Source organism: Delphinapterus leucas, chromosome 11 (genome assembly GCF_059928025.1).
Source record: "Delphinapterus leucas isolate spDelLeu-1000000601 "Yukka" chromosome 11, BTC_Dleu_Yukka2, whole genome shotgun sequence".
NCBI lineage: Eukaryota > Metazoa > Chordata > Mammalia > Artiodactyla > Monodontidae > Delphinapterus > Delphinapterus leucas.
This window is the reverse complement of record NC_143139.1, coordinates 76,442,778-76,466,723: the sequence shown is the minus strand read 5'-3', so window position 1 is coordinate 76,466,723 and position 23,946 is coordinate 76,442,778. Positions and strand designations below refer to the sequence as shown.

Sequence of the window (23,946 nt, the reverse complement as noted above, 5' to 3'; positions counted from 1 at the left end):
AGAGTTAACTTTCTGAAACAAAGTTGATTGTGCCACCTTCAGCAGCTAAGAGGATATACAACCCTTTTGTATGGCATATAAAGTTTATTCCCTGCCACTCCACAGTTTTCACATCTTCCTCTGCTCTATCTATGACACATTGTTCATTGTTTTCCAAGCAGACCAGGTGACGTTCTACCTTTATAACATTTTATATGCTGTTCCTTATACCTAAAATGCCTTTTTGTCACCAACAGTTTTTTTTAGAGGAAGGTTTCAATTTTTTTTTCCCTGAGGATGTTTCAGTCATTGACTATTGGATTTTAGGTACTTGCAGTTAAGCCTTTAAAGGCAAGATTAAGCCTGATGACCCCACCCTGCTATTGAAAGAAATGACTCAATTCTGTTAGGAACAGACTGTTTTCTTGGTGCTGAGTACTGTTCCAGGAACTGAAGCATCTTCCCTGCTGGAAGGTGCTTATACTCTATACTCTGCTACCAAAGTGTTTTCTCATTTCTACTAATGTTTTTGGATTAGCATTTAGTGGCAAGAAAATGACCAATAGTAATTTCAATTTCTAATTATCAACAGGTAAAAGAACTTAAACATTCAAACAAACTAGAAATAACAGACATCAAACTGGAGGCAGCAAGAGCTAAGAGTGAGCTAGAAAGAGAAAGGAATAAAATTCAAAGTGAACTGGATGGTAATATATGATTTCCCATGCTTTTTACTGTTACTTTCACATATAAACTCAAATTACTAAAATAGATCAAACTGAAGTTTATTTCCAATTTTAAGCTTAATTGAATTTTAATTTTAGAGCACACATATGTATTGTTTTTATTTGTATGTTAAATGTTCATTCTGTGATGTAACTTTTAAAAAAACAATCTTATGGTTATATCATTGTTATTTGATTAATACATAAATTAAGTGAAACTTTATAGATAGGATTCCATACTTCCCGGGTATATAACTTAAAATCTGTTTAGATCATGTGATTACTAATATCAGACCATTTAAAATCAAAAGAATATATAAGTGGGTTCCAGGTCCAATTTTTAAGTTTAAAATTTTTTTTAATGTAGACCCTAGGCCAGTTATTGGGCCTAGTTCAGCCTAAGCTTATTTTTAAACTCCAATTTAGTCTTAGAATGTCCTTCTCATCAAGATTTCTCAGAAACTATATTATTTCTGACTCTTATTAAGTACTTAAATAAGCTGCCTGGACCTGCAGCTGTCGTGAAGTTGGTCTCTAGTCGAACTGGCCTCTAGTTTCAGTTTCAGACAGAGCTTATGATGAGTGACTATTTTCATTATTAATTTCTACTTGATGTTGACTCATGGATTTTCTTAGACTTAGGGAGCATATTTTCTTTGGAACTTAAAGAGTTTGAGATCCAGTTTTGCATTCTTTTTCAACTTTGAGTTAGATATGAATTTTAGTTATTCCATATGCAAAATACTTGTCAGTTCATTACGAGGAAAATTTGTGAATTCATTGGACAAACTTGAAAGTGTCCAATTTGTATTAGATATCTAACAGTTCTGATAAGTTTCAAAAGCTTCTGTGATTTTATTCACTCTGCTTTCCAGCTAGCTTTATGATGATGCTGTCTATGGGATTTAGGTTACAGAACCCTTTTGGAAGTTAAGTATTTAAACCTCTTTCAATATTACCCAGGTTGATGTCCCCAGCTCTCACGATCCAAATGAGTAAATGTATATAACCTTTTATTAAAGTGTTTTTGTGTGAGTGCTTAATAAAATGACAAATTAAGTCTGAGTCTTTTTCGTTAAGAAAAGTTTATCAACAAAGTAAAGCTCTTTGAGATGTGTATCTGGAGAGACTTACTTTCTATATTCTTTCGTCTTATCAGCTTATGAATATTTGCTGTTAATTGCAGTTTTTCTTCTTAATAACATTGAATACAGTACAGTTTTCTCCTTTAAAAAAAAATACTAGGATTACAGTCAGACAATGAAATTCTCACATCAGCTGTTGAACACCACAAAGTGCTTTTAGTAGAAAAGGACCGTGAATTAATACGTAAAGTACAAGCTGCCAAAGAAGAAGGTTACCAAAAACTTGTGGTATTACAAGATGAAAAGTAAGTACCTAATTACCTTATTTTGTGTTAAATCTCCTTGCAAATGAAAACATTTTGCTGTCATATTATCCTTATTGTAGTTCTTGTAATATAATTATCATCTGTTGTTTTAGGCTAGAACTTGAGAGCAGATTAGCGGATTTAGAGAAAATGAAAGTGGAACATGATGTCAGGAGGCAATCTGAAAAGGATCAGTGTGAAGAGAGATTGCGAGCTTCACAGATGGCAGAAGAGTCGGCCAGGAGGGAACTTCAGAGTATTAGGTTATATATGCATATTTTTTTAAACTTCATTTTGAAATAATCTCATAGCCAACAAAACATTGTAAAACTAGTACAAAGTATTCCCATATAATTTTCACCCAGATCTCCATATCTGAATTATTTTGATACCTTTGTTGGTTTCAGTTGGCCATATGTGAGTGTGTCTGTTTCTGGACTCTGTTCTATTCCATTTGTCTGTATGTCTGTCTTGACACCAATATCACACTCTCTTGACTACTGTAGCTTCATATTAAGTTTGATTCAGGTAGTGCAAGTCTTCTACCTTGTTCTTTTTTGGCAAGATTGTTTTGGCTCTTCTAGGTCCTTTGCCTTTCCTTGTAAATAATCAGCTTATAACCATTTTCAGAAAGGCTTAAGATTTTGATTGGGAGTGCACTGAATCTGTGGCTCAGTTTGAGAACAGTTGTCATCTCAACAGTATTGAGTCTATCCAATCCATGAATATGGCCTATCTCTCCATGTATTCAGGTCATCTTTAACTTCTGTCATCAGAGTTTTGTAGTGTTCATTGTATATATCATGCTCATATTGTGTTACATTATAATTCTAAGCATTTTTATGCGATTATAAGTGGAGTTACGTTTTAAAATTTTACTTTCTAATTGTTTATTGCTGACATATGGAAATATAGTTGAGGGGCTTCCCTGGTGGCACAATGGTTAAGAATCCGCCTGCCAACACAGGGGACACCGGTTCGAGCCCTGGTCTGGGAAGTTCCCACATGCCACAGAGCAACTAAGCCTGTGTGCCGCAACTACTGAGCCTGCACTCTAGAGCCCGTGAGCCACGACTCCTGAGCCCGTGTGCCACAACTACTGAAGCCTGCACTCCTAGAGCCCGTGCTCCGCAACGGGAGAGGCCACTGCAATGAGAAGCCCATACACTGCAACGAGCAGTGGCCCCCACTCGCTGCAACTAGAGAAAGCCCGCGCACAGCAACAAAGACCCAGTGCAGCCAAAAATAAAATAAATAAAATAGATATAACATTAAAGAAATTAAAAATGTTTAAGAAATATAGTTGATTTTTATGTATTGACCTTGTATCCATGACCTTACGGAAGTCACGTATTTTCTACTAGCTGCTTTGTGGGTTCTTAGTTTTCTAACGTCATGTTGTATATGTTGTATTTTCTTTTAGTTTACTTGTTCATTTTTTGGTTTTGGTGTGTTTTTTTGAGGATTTAGTAGGTTTTATTTTTTTGATAGTATTTTTTTCAATAGATCTTTATTGGAGTAAAATTTTTTGAGTTGGGAATTTAATTCAACTAATGTTCATTCTTTCATCTTTATTGGTAAAAGTATCATGCTGAGAATTTTCTTATCACTGCTTTTTAAATGTATCATATAGATTTTGATATGCAGTGTTTTAATTATCATTATTTTTTAGAAATTCCCTAATTTCAATTTGCATCTTCCTTTTCACCCAAGAAGCAATAGAAGGTATAGTTGTTTAATAGAAGGTAAAACTAATAGTTTTCTAGGGCTGCCACAACAAAATACCATAGACAGGGTAGTTTAAACAACAGAAATTAATTTTCTTACAGTTCTGGAGGCTAGAAGCCTCAGAGCTCAATGTGTTAGCAGATTTGGTTTCTCCTGAGGCCTGTCTCCTTGGCTTGCAGATTGGTTGCCTTCTTACTGTGTCCTCACAGGGGCTTTCCTCTGTGTGCATGTATCCCTGGTACCTCTCCCTCTTATAAGGACACCAGTCATAGGATTGGGACCCACCCATATAACCTCATTTAACCTTCGTTACCTCTTTAAAGGCCTTGTCTCCAAATACAATCACATGTAAGTGATTGAAGGTTTTTGAATTTCCAGGTGATAGGGCTTTCTTGTTTATTTTGTTGTTAAATTTTAGTTTTATTTCATTGTGATCAGAGTATTGATTCTGTTGTTTCTGCTTTATGGAACACTCTAATGTTTTCCTTGTGACCTAATATATCAAGGCCAGGACTACGGTAAAGCCAGTGAGGCACCCAGGGTGCAAAATTTAAAGAGATACTCACTCTTATGTGTTGACATTGGACTTGCGGGAAACCTGGAGTGAGTCTTCTTAAATTTTTCACTCTGGGCACCTCACTTGCCTTATCTCAGTCTCAGACCTGTAATACATGATTGATTTTTATGAGTGTTACATAAGGACTAGTAAAGGAATTACTCAGTTATGAGTATAAAGTTTGAAATATACATCTATAAGATCTACCTTACTAACTATGATGTTCAGGTCTTCTGTATACTTTTTTTTGTCCGCTTCATTTGTCTTGTACAAAGAGTGATATATTAGTCTCCTATTATTATGTTAGTATGTTTCTATCTATGACTCCTTAAATTTCTTGTAATTTTTTTGCTTCATAGGTGATTGATATATTATTTGGTATATAGATAATCATAACAGTTATACTTTAATTATGAATTGTGGCTTTTAGCATTTAAAAGCACTTTTCTTTTTGTCATTTAATTTTTTTTGCTTGAATTCCACCTTGTTTGATATTGTTATTACTCCTGTTTTATTTTACAATTGTTGATCTATTTTTTCATAGATTTCTGACAGCTGTTGCTGTAGATTTTTTTAGGTGCATATATATTCATGGTTACTTGTTATTTTTCCTTTAACGTTTTATCTTGAATTTTATATGGACTAATATTAGCATTTCTACTATTTCTTTCCTTTTGCTCATATTTGTGGTGCACCTTTTCACTTTATTTTCAGCTTTATTTATTGTTTTATTTTAAATGTGTCCCTTATAGACAAAATATTACAATACCTTTTAAAAATACAATTTGGGTCTTCCCTGCTGGTGCAGTGGCTGAGAGTCCGCCTGCCGATGCAGGGGACACGGGTTCATGCCCCGGTCCGGGAAGATCCCACATGCCGCGGAGCGGCTGGGCCCGTGAGCCATGGCCGCTGAGCCTGCGCGTCCAGAGCCTGTGCTCCGCAATGGGAGAGGCCACAATGGTGAGAGACCCGTGTACCGCAAAAAAAAAGATTTGAATGATAGTTTCTTGAGCAGTATGTTAACTCATTTACATTCTTGTAATTACTTTACCATTAGGATTTAATTATCTTTTTTCACTTCTTTTTTTTTCTTTTTTGCGGTACACGGGTCTCTCACCATTGTGGCCTCTCCCATTGCGGAGCACAGGCTCTGGACGCGCAGGCTCAGCGGCCATGGCTCACGGGCCCAGCCGCTCCGCGGCATGTGGGATCTTCCCGGACCGGGGCATGAACCCGTGTCCCCTGCATCGGCAGGCGGACTCTCAGCCACTGCGCCACCAGAGAAGCCCCTAAGGTTACTTTTTATTTGTAAAATGTAATTATCCCTCAGAATCCTAAATGTAATGATCTTAAATCATGGACTAATTTTCTTCTTAAAAAAAAATCAAAAATCTCCTATCAGTTATGAATTCTAACCCAGCACTGCTTCAGCAAAGTGAACTGAAGAAAATTTTGTAGATCATCTCTTAATAGTCTACCAAAATGGTGTTCTTACTCCTTTCATGTTTAATGATAGTCAGATACTCTTTACCAGTGGTTTCTTTGGCTTCAGTTTTTATAGGTAGGGCATTTTTGTTTCTCTTCATATCTACATAATTATTAAGAAAGTATTCAGGCCACTAATGCTTTCATAACTCGGTCTTGTTTCTTGTTGATTTATCATGTGTATCCAAAATCTCGACCAGAGCTAAGATATACTTGGGGCCTAACTTTTCTAACTCTGGACTGGAGCTAGGACCCATGGTGTTTTCTCCCCTATTTTCATCTCCATGGTTTTGTAGAAAGAAACCTTTATTAACTCGGTAACCTAAAAGCTCCAAGTTAATAACAACCTTAAACATTTAAGGGAGAAATGCACAGAAAGTTTGAGGGAGTAATAGTATAGCTAGAATTATGGAATAAGTGTGATTGGTAGTCAAAGGAGCACAGGAAGAGCAAGACTGGCCCTCTTCCTTTAGGTACATTGTTTCTGGTGTTTGTATGTAAATATCTCAGGAGCAGTGTATTTTATGATTTCTTCCATATCATATTGTCCAACCACCTTGTGCATTTAAATGTGTAATCCAGGATTTGAGTTGGTTCATTCAATCCAACAACAGATACTTACTGAATTTTTTTAATAGATCTTTATTGGAGTATAAGTGCTTCACAATACTGTGTTAGTTTCTGTTGCATAACAAAGCAAATCGGCCATATGCATACACATGTCCCCATATCCCCTCCCTCTTGAGCCTCCCTCCCATCCTCCCGATCCCACCCCTCTAGGTCATCGCAAAGCACCGAGCTGATCTCCCCGTGCTATGCTGTTGCTTCCCACCAGCCAACTATTTTGCATTCGGTAGTGTATATATGTCGATGCTACTCTCACTTCGCCCCAGCTTCGCCCTCCCACCCCACGTCCTCAAGTCTGTTCTCTATGTCTACCTCTTTATTCCTGCCCTGCAACTAAGTTCATCAGTACCTTTTTTTTTTTTTTAGATTCCATATATATGCGTTAGCATACTGTATCTGTTTTCCTCTTTCTGACTTCACTCTGTGTGACAGACTCTAGGTCCATCCACCTCACTACAAATAACTCAATTTTGTTTCTTTTTATGGCTGAGTAATATTCCCTTTTGTACATGTGCCACGTCTTCTTTATCCGTTCATCTGTCAGTGGTCATTTAGGTGGGTTCCATGTCCTGGCTATTATAAATAGTGCTGCAGTGAACATTGTGGTGCATGTCTCTTTTTGAATTATGGTTTTCTCAGGGTATTAGTGTTTAAAGTACAGCCCTAGGCGTTTGAGAATATTGTCTTCCCAAGAAGCATTTCTAATTAGGTTGAAAAGGCATGCTAATAATGCTAAACTATAACTAGTACGTGCCAAGCAAATTATATTTGAGGTAAATGAAGGATTTTTAAAAGGGAAGTTTGAAGGCTTATCCTGTCAAAGCTAATTAAGTGTATAGTCTTTCTCATGAGGTTAGTTAGTCCCTTGGTCACCAGGGATACACTGTGTTTTAAGGTTTTGGCTGAGAATGTATCATTCCTTTTGAAAAGGACACAAATTGTGTAAGTGTGCATTCATCTCAGGGATAAAAACTCATAAAATATTTTATAGAATACAGTATGGTGTCTGTACTAGATAGTTTTCTTTTAAATTCTGAATTTAAAATCAGTATAATTACGGCATAATGAAGTGGGAGACAGAGATACTTACTTGTGTGTGAGAAGACCTGGGTCTCATCTTGATTTGGCTACTTGGTAGCTGTGTGATTTGGGCCTAACTTTGCTAAGCCTCAACCTCTTTTTCTGTATTATCTGGAATTATAAAGATGACTCTGCTTACTTCCATACAACTGTTATGAGAAATTACTACAATTGGCCAACCTTAATTAAATGCCTGTTATACTATAGACATCATGGTAGGCATTTAGGATACATTTAGGAGCTCTATAACCCAGTAGAGTGAAGGTGAAGTAGCAGTACATCTGAAAGCATTTTGTAAATTGTGAAATACTGTATGGCTATAAGATAGCTTCTCCTAAACTGGACTCCTTTCTCCTGCCTTACTGACCCACTAGGCACTCCTCCACCAAAGCCATTTTTTCAGGCTGTTCCCTGTGTTTATCAAGATCCTACCCACCAGAGTTTTATCTCCATGTAGTAGTCTCTCATCCTTCTAGATAGACTTGATTTCTCATCTTCTCTATGCCCATAGTTTGTAGATTTTTCCATAGCAAAAGCAGAAATTTGTTACATTTTAATTATATGTGGACACAGCTTAGTTGCCTGAAGTCAAAATCTTTGTCTTTGAATCTACCACTTTATATAGCACAGTGCCTTGTGTCAATATGGGCACTCAATAATATGATTGTCTAATTCAGTGAAATATATGAACTGTGGATTTTTAGTAATGTCTTTTGTTGGGTTGTGATTTTTAGGTTAAAACTTCAACAACAAATTGTGAATATTGAAAATGCAGAGAAAGAAAAAAATGAAAATTCTGACCTGAAACAGGTATTATTTTAGCAAACATTTTGCTTTTATTTTTTTAAGTGCTTCTTTAAATCTGTGTTTTTGAATCTCTATTGGAATTATATATATAAATATTCTGAAAATATCACTCCAATTGATAATGAATTGATGAAGTTGATATGTAAAGATAAAGTGTTTAGACCTCTTTAAGCTCCTGTTTAGTAAGCTGCTTTTGTTTTTCTTAAGATATTTATATGCTGTGGCTCATGATGAATTTTTTTAAAATTATAGTTTAAAGGGCAGTATTTTGAATTACTTGTGTGATTGACTTGTAACTTTGCATTTCTTATTCCATGAGCTATTTTTTATTATATCCCTATGAAATCTAAGAGTTGTATTTATGGAAGGAAATTCATATTTTAATTAAAGTTGTTTGGGTTCGGGAAAGATTTATATGGGCAAAACAAATTATGAGGAGTGAAAATTCCATTTTTAGGGTTTATGCTTGCATGCTAGCTGGCATTGCTTTGCATGTATAGTTATGGTTTCTAAGTTCCAAGTAGGAGGGCATAACGTGTGATACTCTGAGAGAAGTTATCTAGTTTCATTGACATTGGGCTTTCTGTCATCCTGTAGATATGGAGAAGTATTAAGCTCTTTGAAAGTTGCTTGTTCAACCAGCTGTAATACAAGTTTTATATTTACAGCTGCAGTTAAAAGGACTGAATAGTTCTTCATGGAGAAATTCATTCTAAAATAGAAATCTGAGACATACCTTTTTACTTTATTCTTCTGACAGTTGCTCTTTGGACCTATACAGTTCTGTATGTGGCTTTGCTACCATCAGGAAGTAATGGAATTATTTCCCATTTATTGTGTAAAGAATCTGGTTTCTTTTGGCTCCTGAGTCTTGTAATGGATTCTTTTGATCTGAAGTCACTTGACTCTCTGCCTCCAAACTTCTCTCAAGAGAATGGCTTAGAGAGGTAGAAGAAAGTGAAAGAAAAATGAACACTTGTTTATTAATTAGTAAAATGGCTTTTGCAAGAATTAGGTGTAAATATGTCCCAAATGAATTATTTGGATAAGACTTAAGAGCAATGTGAATCTCCTAGCGTGTTAATCTGTAACTAGATAATTAGCTACTTTTCATGAGAAAAAGTACTCCCAGATAAAGGTAAACTGGGATGAAGAAGCCTGACATTTCACAGTTTGATAAATGGTTCTAGAGGCCAAGGAATCCCTACCATTCATTAGGTTTCTCAGAGCATCTTTCTTCTGCCCAACACTCTATAAAATGCTTAAAAACTACTCAAAAACAATGTGAGAATGATCCTACCTGCATTTATGATTCCTGACTATTCAGAGAGCAGAACCCTTGGAAGCGTTGCTAATCACAATGTTGTGGGAGTAGGGGAATGGATTTTCTTAGCAGCTTTCCCAGCTTACCTTTTAAAATCTGTTCTTTCCTCGGAGACTAGGAGACTAATATTTGGATTCTCTTTGCTCACCTCCCTGCTCTCCTTCTAATGACACTTCTCCCCATTTCTAGTACCTCTTCTGGCCTGCTTATTTGGGGAAGAAGAGAGAGGACTCAGTGGCAGATTGAGGAATAGGGTTCTTGATGGTCTCTGGTTATATTAAGATATGATCCTAATGCTGCTGCCTTTTTTTTTTTTAACGTTTTTATTGGAGTATAATTGCTTTACAATAGTGTGTTAGTTTCTGCTTTATAACACAATGAATCAGTTATACATATACATATGTCCCCATATCTCCTCCCTCTTGCATCTCCCTCCCACCCTCCCTATCCCACCCTCTAGCTGGTCACAGAGCACCACGCTGATCTCCCTGTGCTATGCGACTGCTTCCCACTAGCCATCTATTTCACATTTGGTAGTGTATATATGTCCATGCCACTCTCTCACTTCATCCCAGCTTACCCTTCCCCCTCCCCGTGTCCTCAAGTCCATTCTCTAGTAGGTCTGCGTCTTTATTCTCGTCTTGCCCCTAGGTTCTTCATGACCTTTTTTTTTTTTTTAAGATTCCATATATATGTGTTAGCATATGGTATTTGTTTTTCTCTTTCTGACTTCACTCTGTATGACAGACTCTAGGTCCATCCACCTCACTACAAATAACTCAGTTTCCTTTCTTTTTATGTCTTAGTAATATTCCATTGTATATATGTGCCACATCTTCTTTATCCATTCGTCTGTTGAAGGACACATAGGTTGCTTCCATGTCCTGGCTTTTGTAAATAGAGCTGCAATGAACATTGTGGTACATGACTCTTTTTGAATTATGGTTTTCTCAGGGTATATGCCCAGTAGTGGGATTGCTGGACCGTATGGTAGTTCTATTTTTAGTTTTTTAAGGAGCCTCCATACTGTTCTCCATAGTGGCTCTATCAATTTACATTCCCACCAACAGTGCAAGAGGGTTCCCTTTTCTCCACACCCTCTCCAGCATTTATTGTTTGTAGATTTTTTGATGATGCCCATTCTGACCGGTGTGAGATGATACCGCCTTGTAGTTCTGATTTGCATTTCTCTAATGCTGGTGCTTTTTATAGTTTCATTTCAGGGTGGCCTGAAGGGCACATCAGTTGGGTGTGGCATTTGTGAGGGAAGTTGCTTAGTGTCCTCTGTGTCTCTCATATTCTATTGCATTTGTTTAGTGGCCTTATATTTCTCTTCTTTCTTCTCTTTTAAGCAAATCAGTAGTTTGCAGAGCCAAGTGACCTCACTTGCACAGTCAGAGAATGAGTTGCTGAATTCAAACCAAACACTGAAGGAAATGGTGGAGAGGTTAAAACAGGAATGCCGAAATTCAAGAAGCCAAGCTGAAAAAGCACAACTAGAAGTTGAAAAGTAGAGTTTGCTCTTTTTTTTTTAATGTACAAACTGTTTCTTCTTTCTGCTATATTATATATAGTTCTTTTAATGATGATTCCAGTGTTGACTGTATTTTGGGAACTAGTTACAAATACCCCATTGACAGTGTACAGTGGTCTTAGGTAATGTATTTTCTGTTTCTGGAGATGAGCTTTATGGACTCTTCGATTGATTTAAAAAAAAAGAAAAGAAAAGAAAATAGACATCTAGGGAAGAAAACCTTTTAAAATTCTGCCTGACCCCACAGTATTATGAAAACCTTCAAAGAAACACTTCTGTATTCATTGAGTAAATCAATACATTTCTTACTTCAAATATCTAAATTCTTCTGAATGCCAGAGAACAGAAACAAAATTTTTGATCTGTACAGCTTACTTCTTAGAATTACAGTTATAATCTTTTGGATTTTCCCTTTGAAAAGCTCATTTACTTGTTTATATTTTTTGATTTTGAAATCTCTTAATAGTAGACAGTCTAGTAAACTGGTAGGGAGATGATTTTGGTGACCAAGATCTTATATTCCCTGGAAAATGTTGTTTATATATGGTAGAAAACTATTTGTATTTTGTGTTTGCTTTTGTTATTTTGTATTTGCTTTGTTATTATAACATGTCATTATTATAAGTTTTTGAATCTATGAAACATTATTTTCACAGTTTTTCTTCTGAAGGCTACCTTGCCACATAAAACTTTTTCCTTATTTTTCTATTATTTAATATTTTAAGGCTTGTCCATGGACTCATATGTGTGGTTGAATTTCAAGAAAAGGAAGTAAGCAAGATAACTGTCCATAATGTGTTGTGATGTTCTGCAGGGTCCAAATTATTTTGCTTATATTTTGCAAATAATAGGAATTTGTATCTTGGGATCCTCAAGTGATTTGAAATGTGCTTAAGAATTCCAATCATAGTATAGCTAGCAAATGTAACTAACTTATTGGTTTCTGAATGTTATTCATAGGATTATATAGCAGAAAATAGCTGGACTTGGGGTCAATAGAATGTGATTTTGATCCCAGCTAAGATACTTAAAATCGGTTTGACCTTAGTCATGCAGTCTGACTCCTCAGGGTTTGTATATCTCATTTGTACTGCCTGTAGTGATGATAATAAAAATCATAAAGTATACAGAAGAGCTTTAAAGATGTAAGTTGTTATGATGTTACTATAAAATACCATTTATATGAATTTTACTCTAGCCAGGAAACATACCACATTAAGACTTGATACCAAGGTTGATTTTAAACCATCTTTAGTAGGCCCAGTTTTTAATAGCTTGGTGGTATCATGGCTTAAAGCTGATTATCAGTTGTTTGTCCTGTCCCCCCGTTAACTAGGTATAAGTCTTTAAGCAAGTTAGTTAACAGCTCTAAGCCTCAGTTTCCTCAGCTATAAAATGGAAATGATAGACGTACCTAACTCAGGGGTTACTGTGAAGAATAAATGATGTAGTACACGTACAGTTCTAAGCCCAGTGGCTGGCTCATAGGAAATACTTAGTAATGGTGGTGATAGCAGATACGTGGCCATGCAAGAATGCCTGTGATGGATTATGAAGGCTGTGGGTGAAGTAGGTAGTGAGTTTGATTATACTTGCGGTAATATCTCTTCTAAGAGTTAACATCTCATGTTTTGCATACATTCTTCTGACAGGGCATTGGAAGAGAAGCAAATACAGTGGTTGGAAGAAAAGCATAGGCTTCATGAACGTATCACTGACAGAGAAGAAAAGTATAATCAAGCTAAGGAGAAATTGCAGCGAGCTGCAATTGCCCAAAAAAAGGCAAGTGGTTCTCATTAAAGTGATTTCTATAGAGTAAAAGCATAACTATTTTAGGAGAATAAAATGTATAATTAAAACTGAGACTTTACGGGTATGTTCAGTTTGATATTTAAACATGACATTTTGCTGTCACATTGTAAAGATAAATTGGGAAAATGCAAACTGCTCAACAGGTTTATTTCTAAATGTTGTGTACAAGTCAGTTTTTCAGAGTATGCATTTTTCCACAGAGACAGTGGTTTTCATTGATAAAGTTTCTAGACCAGCCCATACAAGTGTCATTTAACTCATTCGCACTTAAATTACAGGGTGATTAGGCCTGTTTCAACTGTGCTTAACTAATACTTGTAACATTGTTTTTGTGGTTACAATACTTTTTTGTTTCCAACTCAGGAATATAGAAGCAAGTATCTCATTGCCCCAGCAGAAGGAACTAGGACTTCCCTGGCTTCTGAAACAGCCATGATAGTTCCCACAGCCATGATCTTTTTAAAGTTTCATCTTTGCAGGCATATTTTCTCCAGAACCTAAAAACTTTGTTTTCTTGGAACTAATCCAGGGCATCATGGAACTAATGTAACCAGATGATTCATCTAAGTCAGTGGTTTACAACTTTTTTTCTACTCAACAAACCCAAGGAATGTAGCATAGCCCCATCAGTAACCATGGCTCTCCATGGCAGCGATTCAGCAGTTATTCTTAGTAAGATTGGCGCATGTGTGTTGGGGGAAGGGGAAGGAAGTATTTAAAAAAAAAAATCCCACAAATGATTTGGATATGTCTCCATTTGATAAGTTCCTTTAGTAGTGGCATTGGTTGTGGGGAAGTGAGGAGGTCTGAAATGAGAGGAATTCGTACCTCTAGACATAGGCACACCAGTGTCTTAATGTCTGTATGTTTATTGGTAAGGTTAGCTGTTCATATTTGCATAAGAGAAGAGAACTGTATATCATTTACATATTCTGAATTTGGAAATCAAGGACACAGTTTTTAGTTACCTGTTTACATTAATTAGATCTAACTGCCAAATTCATCCTGATAGTTGGAGTGACAACATGAGAAATCTTAAAGTCATTACTTCCCCACTTTCTTGGTTTATGAATGTTGCTTTTCTCTTTCCATTATGCTAAAAGTAGTATAACATTGAGATTAGAAAACAGCACTTAACTATATAGGATCCCAGCGTTTTATACTCAAATATAAATACTTATGTTGTTGTTTCATTGTTTTTTTTCCCCTGTATCACTTCTCTTTCTTTCTTTCCATATAAGTACTGAGCAGTGTTACGGGTATTGATGGGATTTTAGTGAAGTTATTTCATAGCTTGGGATGATCTCCAAAATCCTACTTATGCTTCCTTGTACTGTTTGAAGCCTAAAAGCATCTGATGCCAGATTAGCTAGAAATCATAAGAAATTATAAGAGCTGATTTTATCTTTCACAGAAAAAACTTTTATGTTGGGGTTTTAGAGATAAGTGTCTTAGAGATCAGATTCTAATTATTGAGGCTAGTTTGGGTTGACTTCTTTTGGAGCAAAAGTGACATCCAGTGGTGAGAGAGGTTATCAACTAATCATAGGTATACCAGAAAGGGGAGGAGGTGATTTTTTTTTTTTTTTTAATTTTATTTATTTATTTTTGGCTGTGTTGGGTCTTCGTTTCTGTGCGCGGGCTTTCTCTAGTTGCGGCGAGCGGGGGCCACTCTTCATCGCGGTGCGCGGGCCTCTCACTGTCGCGGCCTCTCTTGTTGCGGAGCACAGGCTCCAGACGCACAGGCTCAGTAGTTTTGGCTCACGGGCTTTGTTGCTCCGCGGCATGTGGGATCTTCCCAGACCAGGGCTCGAACCCATGTCCCCTGCATTGGCAGGCAGACTCTCAACCACTGCACCACCAGGGAAGCCCAGGAGGTGATATTTTAAGAAACGTGCGAAGTAACCTTTCATCAGTATTGACCTAGGATGAATGTTTTTCCTACTGAAATAACTGCCAAATGATGGGGGTGAATATAGTAAACACCTATTTTACTTTTAAAAATGTGACCTGTGGATAATGGTTTTAAGATGCAGGAGATTGTTAAACTCAATTCAGTGACAGTTATGACCCAGAGCGGTCCCATCATGTGGAGCACTGCCCTGGAGGCTTACAGCTTTACCTCAGTTAAAGTGGAAAAGCAGACAGTACATGTGGCATAGAAATACTGTAAAAAGTACATAAGTATGTGTAATTTTAGGGCTGGGGGATCTTAGCATTCAGATAGTTCTTACAGATTTGGAAACTGAAGTGGTAGGGAGCCAAGATCATTGACTAGTTAGGAACGCTGTGACTAAAGTCTGCATTTTTCTATTCTTAATCCTGTGCTTTTTCTGCACTGTTAACTCTTTTAATTTCCCCCTTTCTTTGATTCGAGATACTTTACTGCTTTTCTCTTCATTACAACCATAATCCACATGAGTCTTATTTCCTGTGGCAGAATGATCACTATAAAATTAATTTTTTAAACTCAAACCCTTTTCCCATTCAAGTTAAATATAATGCTTCTGTATGAAAATGTTGGCTATAAGATTACATAAATATGATTCGTAAAATTGCAACAGACTTTTAAGTTTCTTAGATGACAAAGATCATAACTTTCTTGTGTAGTAAGACTTCAATTAAGTCACAAAATATTAACTCTAGGGCGGAAATCATAGTCCTTTAGAGTTACTTTCCTGTGAGAGGTTCTTACAACTGGGGAGTAGCAGCTTTATTTTTTTTTCCCCAGGCTAGGTAAGATGGCTTCATTTACAGCTCCAACCTCCTAAGCACAGAGATTATGCCATTTCTGGTAAGTGTTTTTAGGTAGAGTCTTTGTTTAATGATATTTTGCTGTGTTGATTTGTTTGGAAAAGTTGGACCGGGTATCTTGAGTTGGAATGCCCTTCTGTAATTGATGACTTCTCTGTATGTTGTTCCCCACACACTGTTGAAATGTGAGTATGAAGAGAGATCTCTTGGTATGAGGACAATGAGTTGTGCTTTTCCTTTTGAGGCGCTTGAAATGAGAACTTGTTATTTTATTCTAAGGTATATCTCTGAAATAATTCTTGGTTAGATGTTGTGAACGGTTTTGAGAAAGAAATGAACCGTAGTCTTGAAGTTATAAAATATCTATTGAATATGCTGTGTGGCCTGGCATTATGTTATACACCGAGGCGAAAATAGAAGCCATGATTAATTCCTAACCTTGATGACCATATAATCTAATTGGAGAAATAAAATAGCATGCAGTACCTAAAGAATCTGGTAGTCATTTCCGTGTGATCTGTGTGGACACTAAAGTTTGAGAACTGATGTGCTAGAGAGAAGAAAGCCCTAAGACAGGGAGACTAGTCAGGAAGCTATTTATAATAATCTTAAAATGAGGTAAGAAGTCTGGAATTTGGGCTTGCAATATAGAATGAAGGTGAAGGATGACTCCTAGAAGTATTCCAAAGGAAAAAATTAACAGAATATAGTGCTAAATAAGAAGAAAGAGAAAAATATGAAGTATTTTAGCTATGAGAGGATATAGAGGAGTTGTCATGATGGAATAAAGACCATGTGTCAGTTGAGTAGAAAGAGAAGATACATTTGACTAAACACACGTCAGGTATGAACTGATGGTAGTGCATCCATATAGACATGTCATAGACTTTTTTTTTGGCTGCACTGTGCAGCATGTGGAACTTCCCTGACCAGGAATCAAACCCGTGCCCCCTGCAGTGGAAGCGCAGAGTCCTAACCACTGGACCACTAGGGAAGTCCTGTCCTAGACTGTTAAGTGAAGATATCATGTAGATTAACAGAAATAATGGAATGTAAAGCATGGAGATCAGTGATTCAGCTTAGGGATGTATAATTAGACACTTGAGATTTTGAGAACTGTTGAAGAATAAAAGGACTAAGAACTAAGTTGACTTGGAAAGAGGAGCTGGATTTAGTAGAGGAATGGTCATAGAAGTAGAAGCTGTAGTCTGGTGTTATAGAAGCCACAGGAAAAGAAAGGAATCAAAGGTAAATGGTCGTGATTATTGAAGAGAGTTCATTGAATTTGGCTAGAAGGTGATAAAAGGAAAATTTCAGCTTTGATTCTTGCATCAGTATTCTTTTGATTTTTCTTTAACTCTTTTGTGTTGTAATGTCTGTAACACTAAGGCATCCATTTGATAGACCTGTGATTGTATTGGACTGATAAAATCAAAATTACAGTCATTTCTTACAGCCACTTTCTCCTCTGGACTTTCATTTCTTTCAGTAGAATATCATTCTTCCAGTTACTTTGTCTTCAAACCTTTGATTCATCCTAAGGGCTCCCTTTCCCCAAATATAGTCAGTCACTGTATTCGTTTCCTAGGTCTGCTATAACAAATTACTACAAACTGTGTGGCTTAAAACAACAGAAATTTATAATCTCACAGTTCTGGAAGTTAGAAGTCCAAAATCAAGGTGCTGATAGGGCCATGCTCCCTCCAAAGGCTCTGGGGAAGGATCTGTTCCATGCCTCTCTCCTAGCTTGTGGTGGTTGCTAGCAATGCTTGGTGTTCCTTGGCTTGCAGACACATCACTTCAGTCTGTGCCTCTCTCTTCACATGGTGTGTGTGTCTGTCTCTATATCCAGATTTTTCCCTTTTTCTAAGGGCACAAGTCAATATTGGATTTAGGGCCCACCCTAATCCAGTATAACCTCATCTTAACTTTACCCTTTTTTCAGATAAGGTCACTCTGGAGTGTTTTCCAACACCAAGAACCAATTATCTAATTCTCTGGACACCAACTGGGTGCCAATAATTCAATTAAATTCTGACACTACATCAGATTCCACAAATTAAAGGGTTCAGCCTCAAGACTAACCCCATGTCAGGTGTTAGGTCCTTAGCCATCTGCACTGCTGACCAATGACTATAAATTGGGGTACCCATAACACCCCCCACCCAGGTTCATAGAACTCAGGAAAACATTTTACTTGTATTTACTGGTTTATTAGAAAGGATACAACTCAGGGACAGTCAAATAGAAGAGATGTATAGGGCGAGGTATGGAGGGGGAGGGGTGCCCTCTCTGGGAGTGCCACCCTTCTAGCAAATGAATGTATTCACTATCCTGGAAGCTTTCCAGGTATCCTTGTTCAAGAGTTTTTAATAGATATCAATCTCCAGTACCGCCACTCCCAGAAGTGGAGGGTGGAGAGTGGGAGGTGGGAATAGTGCTGCAAGTTCCTACCTTCTTACCACTTGGTCTTTCTAGTGACCAGCTCTATTTTGAGATTACCTAGGGGTCCCACCCTAAGTTAACTCATTAGTATTAACTCAGGTATGATTGAAAAGGGCTGGTTATGAATAGCAAAAGATGCTCCTATGACTCAGGAAATTCCATGTGTTTTAGGAGCTCTGTGCCAGAAGCCCAGGGCAAAGACCAGATATATTTCTTCTTATATCATAGTCACATTCTGAGATTCTGAGTAAACATAAATATTTCGGAGACACTGTTCTACCCAGTATAGTCACTAGAGCCTGTGAATTCTTCCTTTATAATGTATCTCACATTTTCCCCACCTCATTTCTTTCTATTCTTATTGCAACATCCTAGCTCAGACTCTCTTCACTATGAGGTTTCTCTATATTCGTTTAGGCAGTTTACTCAACAGATTTATTGAGAACCTACTGTGTATTATACCAGGTACTGTTTTATTCACAGGGATACAGAAATAAAGACTCTGCACTGAGGAGCTTATGTTGTAGTGGATGGGAGACACGGGGTAAAGAAACAAATGTCAGGTGGAGATGCGTGCTAAGAGGAAAACTAAGGGGGATAGAGGGCATTTATATAGGTGATCAGAGAAGCCTCTGATAAAGTAACGTTTGAGCAGAGACATCGAGGAAAGAAGGGGGAGGCCATATTTTGTACGTAGGGGAAGAATGTTCCAGAGGGAATAGAAAGTAAAAGAGGCAGGAGTCTGCTTGGTATGTTGAAGGAATACAAGGAGGGAGACCTGGGTAACTGGAATGGACAGAAGTAGTAGGAGGCTAGGTGATGTAGGGGCTTTTTTTGGCTTTTATTCTGAATGAGGTAGGAACACATTGGAGAGTTTTGAATTGAGAAATGCTGTAATCTGAATTATATTTTCAGGAGAATCTCTGGCTGTTGTGTAGAGGGGCAAAGAGGACTCAGGAAGACCACTTTTCGGTAGTTCAGATGAGAGATGTAGAGAGCTAGTAGTAGACTTGTGGTCGGATTCTGTATATTTTTAAAGGTAGAACTTACAATGGTTATAGGGTATTAAAGAGATAAATCAAAGATGACTAAGATGTTGGGCTTGAGCACGTGGTTAAAATAGAATTGCTGTTTACTGACATGGGAAAGACCTTGGAAGGAACAGGTTTAGGGATAAAATAAAGATGCCTCTTTTGGACACATTAACTCTTTGAGATGCCCATTAGACTTCCAAGTGGAGATACTAAGCATTCTGGTGAATACATGAATCAGGGCTTCAGGGAAGAGGACTAGGCTAGAGATGAAGATTTGGGACTTACCAGCATGTAAATGGTATTGAAAGCAATGGGATTAAATGAGGTCACCTAGAAAGTGAAGGAAGACAGAAAAGAACAGGTTTGAGTTTTGAGGAATTCCAAACTTTAGAAGTTGGGAAGTTAAGGAGGAGACTGAGAAGGAGTGGCCAATATGATAGGAAAAGAACCAAGAAAGTACTAGATGCCAAAGGAAGAAAAATGCTTCAAGAAGGATTAGCTGTGTCAAATGACATTATAGTGTCGACGAAAAATTAATCAGGTGACCTAAGAAAGAATCGGAAAAATTTATTCAAGACAAATTTGAGGGTTAAAACCCAAGAAGAGCATCTCAGAAAGCTCTGAGAACTGTTCTGCCCGTTAGAAGTCAAGATACAGTTTATATAAGCTTTTTGAGACAGAGGGCTGTACATTAAATGACCTATTATTGACAGTTTACAAAATCCAGATTTTAGTGCCATTGTGGTGGGTTATGTGACCCTGTATAATCTAGAAGGAATGTTCTCTTTTAAGGCATTGTCTTGCTGATGCTAGGAGAATGTTGCTGTTTATGGTTGAGCAGGTATTCCTGCTGACGGGGGAGGTTTGGTCAATGCATAATGCAGATACACAAGGCACAGTGAGGGGAGAGGGGAGGCCAAAGCACAGAGAAGAATTTTTATGTTTAAATTTTTCTTGTCTTGCCATAAATATGAATTTTATTTCACAGTGGTAAGATGATAAAATAGTAAGATGAAGACTAAGAATCCATTTGACTATATGGTAATTGTTGGTGGCTTTGTCAAGAGTTGTTTCTGTGGAGTAGTAGGTATGCAGGTCTGATTGAAATGGAATATAGTTTGTCGAAGGAATTTTGTTGTGAAGAACAGAGAACTGGGGTCAATAGCTAGCATTGTGGGAGCAAAGGCTTCCTTTAAGAAGGGAGAAATTATAGGATGATTCAGTAGTAAGGGGAAAATTGATGATGCAGGAGAAAGAGGGGGCAAATGAAGGGATGATATCTTTTAGTAGGCAGAAGGGCATTAGATTCAATTCAGAGAGGGAAGGGATAGAAACACAATGTATCTATTGTACCTGGAAAAAAGACAAAATATATGATTGCAAGTTCCTGATAAATTCATGGATGTAGTGGAAATTCTGTACTGATTGCTGCTATTTTCTCAATGCAAAAAAGAATCTGGGTCACCAGCTCAGACTGTGAAGAGTGGAGGTCTAACAGATTTGAGAAGAGACAAGAAGTTGTGAAAGAATGTAAGAGTTTGGGAGAGTGATTGGATTAGGGAAATTAGTAGGATTTCCAGGTACCAATAGGGGGGCCCATTTGAAGTTAGTGCTGGTTAATTTAAGGTGAGACCGGTCAGCGCGTGCGCATGTGTGTGTGTGTGTGTGTGTGTGTGTGTGTGTGTGTGTTAGAAGAAGAAGGAGGCTTGGGTCAAGATAATGAGGGTGCTGCAAAGAAATGATTATAATGTTAGGGTCTAAGGCATTCATTGGGTCTACTAGTCAACCAGCTATCCAGTTCTTTTGCTGCATTCTAACTCAGTTCATGGCCAAGAGTAGTGCTCAGTAAATGGCTAGTTGTTTTTACAGTGATGAGGATGGGGACAACATTGTCCTGAACCCTGTCTTCAGGAAGCTTATCTCCAGATTTGCCTCTTAAGAGGCAAACTTCAGAGTCCATCCTATGCACTGATACCATATTAATCTTTTCAAAACAATGCTTTCACCCATCAGTTCCCCTGCTGGAGAACCATCAGGGGAATCCACATTCCTATAGAATTACAGATTCTTCTTAATTCATTTCTTATCCTTTCTAAAAAAGCCTTTTCTCAAGATTTTGTATTTATGACTGGAATTCCCTTCAGAAATCCCTGTATTTTGTATTAACTATGGTTAATATAGGGCCCAGTTAAGTGTGCACTCTGTGTGTGTGTATAAATATACATGCTTAAGATTTGAAGATGATAGTGAAAAAATTGGTATTTTACAATTTAAATGAGCAGCACAAATGGAGAAATAGAACTAGATTTTAAGATTGCAGGTTTATATAATCATATAATAATGAAGTATTAAGCATTTCCATCTTTAAAATGTCTCTGCTGTTAGTTGAACTAAAATACCTAAAAGGAGCATATGCTTTTGATAATGACAGACTAGGAAATATGTGGATCAGCTCTCCACATGAGAACTAGAAGAATCAGACAAAATATTTTTAAAAATATCTCCATGAAGGGCAGTGAAGAATTAAGAGGCCAAGATCCTGGAGAGATGGGAAACCTGGAGAGGTGAGCTCAGCATTTGGGGCTGCTTTTCCCTTAGAGGAAGCTGCCAGTTCTGGAAGAGACAGCTTGAGAGGCTGAGAAGTGAAGCAAAGCTTTTGACAACCTCGTAGGGCTTGGGGACCAAAAATTGGAGTTCAGAATCGGAGAGAGAGGGTCTCAGGTCTGAGTCTACTAGTGCTGTGGGTTGAGACCATGAAGGGGTATGCCCTTGGACTAAGAGTGAACTAACCGCAAATAGCCTGGCCCTTGCAAGTATTGAAGCACAGCTTCAGATAATCTGTCCTTAAAATTAGATTAAATTAACCCCTGTTGTTAGTGTTCCTAGCTGCCTGCAAGAAACAAATGTAAATCTGCTTTAAGGGAAACTAGCATTGTAGGCTTCAGTTATTTCCTCAGTTTTTAAAATGTAGTGTCTAGCTCTAAATAAAAAATAAACAGAGATACTACTGCACATCCATTAAAATGGCTAAAATCCAAAACACTGACAGAACCAAATGCTGGTAAGGATATGGAACAATAGAAACTTTCATTTATTGCTGGTGGGATTGTAAAATGGTACAGCCATTTTGGAAGACACTTCGGCAGATTCTTATAAAGTTAAAACATAGTCTGGCCATACAGTCTAGCAGTCATGCTCCTAGGTATTCATTCAGAAGAGTTGAAAATGTATGTTCACACACACACAAAAACTGCACACAAACGTTTGTATCAGCTTTATTCATTATTGCCAAAAGTTGGAAGCAAGCAATATGTCCTTCAGTAGGTGAAGGTTAAAAAACTTTGCTGTATCCATACAAGAGAATATTATCCAGTGACAAAAAGAAATGAGCTATTAAGCCATGCAAAGACATGGAAGAACCTTAAATGCATATTGCTAAATGAAAAAAGCCAGTCTGAAAAGACTATATACTGTAAGATTTCAAATATATGACATTCTGGAAAAGGCAAAACTATGGAGACAGAAAAAAAATCAGTGATTGACAGTTTGTGGGGTAGGAAGTAGGGATGAATAGGTAGAGCACAGGGAATTTTTAGGGCAGTGAAACTATTCTGTATGATACCGCAATAGTGCGTAGAGGACAGTATGCATTTGACAAAACCATAGAACTGAACAACACAAAGAGTGACAATGTAAACTGGACTTTAGTTGATAATAATGTATCAGTATTGGTTTATCAATTTTAACAAATTTCTATTGATAATAATAATTTTAAAAATAGCTGCATGAGGAAATAACATTGAAAATCAAGAGAAGTAACAATCAATATAAAGAAACCCCCCATAGGGGATCCAGGTAATGGAGTTATCAGATACAGAATTTAAAATTACCGTGTTGTAGATGCTCAGAAATAAAAGAAATGCTTGAGAATTGACCAGTAAACTAGAAAACATTTTTTTAAATGGCAGGCTTAGAACTAAAAAACACAGTAACTGAATTATGAACTCTGTGTATAGATTTAACAGCATCCTCACTGCCTCCGCAAGGCATGAGCAGAAGTCAATGAAGCAGAGGTTATACAACAGAGAAAATTTTAACTTGCCAAGAGCTGATCAATCTGAAAAGATTGATAAAATGGCTTCTCCCCAAACTCCTCATAAAGTAGGTAGGTAGGTAGATGAATAAACACAATGGACAATATAATGAATGAAAAAGGGGTATCACTATACATCTTATAGATATTAAAACAAAAAGACTATTATAAGAACAACTGTGTTAATTATGCAATTTTGATGAAATGAACAAATTCCTTGAACATCTCAACAAAACTAATACAAGAAGAATTAGGAAATCTAAATAGTCCTGTATCCATTAGGGAAATGGACTCCTTGATTTAAAACCTTCCATAGAGAAAATTTGGTATTTATATATATATATTGCAAAATGATTACCACAATAAGTCTAGTTAACATCCATCACCATATATAGCTACAGAATTTTTTTTCTTGTAATGAGAACTTTTAAGATATCGCTCAGTAACTTTCAAATATTGCAATGCGTATCATTAACTATAGTCACTATGCTGTACTTTACATCCACAGAACTTATTTATTTTATAACTGGAAGTTTGTACCTTCTGACCTCCTTCACCCATTTCACCCATCCC

General features: G+C 37.1%; 1 protein-coding gene across 6 annotated transcripts in view; it reads left to right on the top strand.

The window, feature by feature from the left end:
* CEP83 (centrosomal protein 83) overlaps positions 1-23,946 on the top strand; it is a 150,294-nt gene that overhangs the window by 114,480 nt on the left and 11,868 nt on the right. For 3 of the 6 annotated variants that reach the window (XR_016395024.1, XR_016395025.1, XR_016395023.1), the window contains exons 8-13: positions 572-686; positions 1,950-2,094; positions 2,208-2,357; positions 8,305-8,380; positions 11,054-11,211; positions 12,888-15,841. Coding sequence is in view for 3 of the 6 variants with exons in the window: in XM_089921135.1 (XP_089777261.1) it covers positions 572-686; positions 1,950-2,094; positions 2,208-2,357; positions 8,305-8,380; positions 11,054-11,211; positions 12,888-13,017 (774 nt within the window). In the remaining 3 variants the exon portion in view is untranslated. The remainder of the gene's footprint in view (positions 1-571; positions 687-1,949; positions 2,095-2,207; positions 2,358-8,304; positions 8,381-11,053; positions 11,212-12,887; positions 15,842-23,946) is intronic. The other 3 variants (XM_089921135.1, XM_089921134.1, XM_089921133.1) reach the window with 1 other exon arrangement.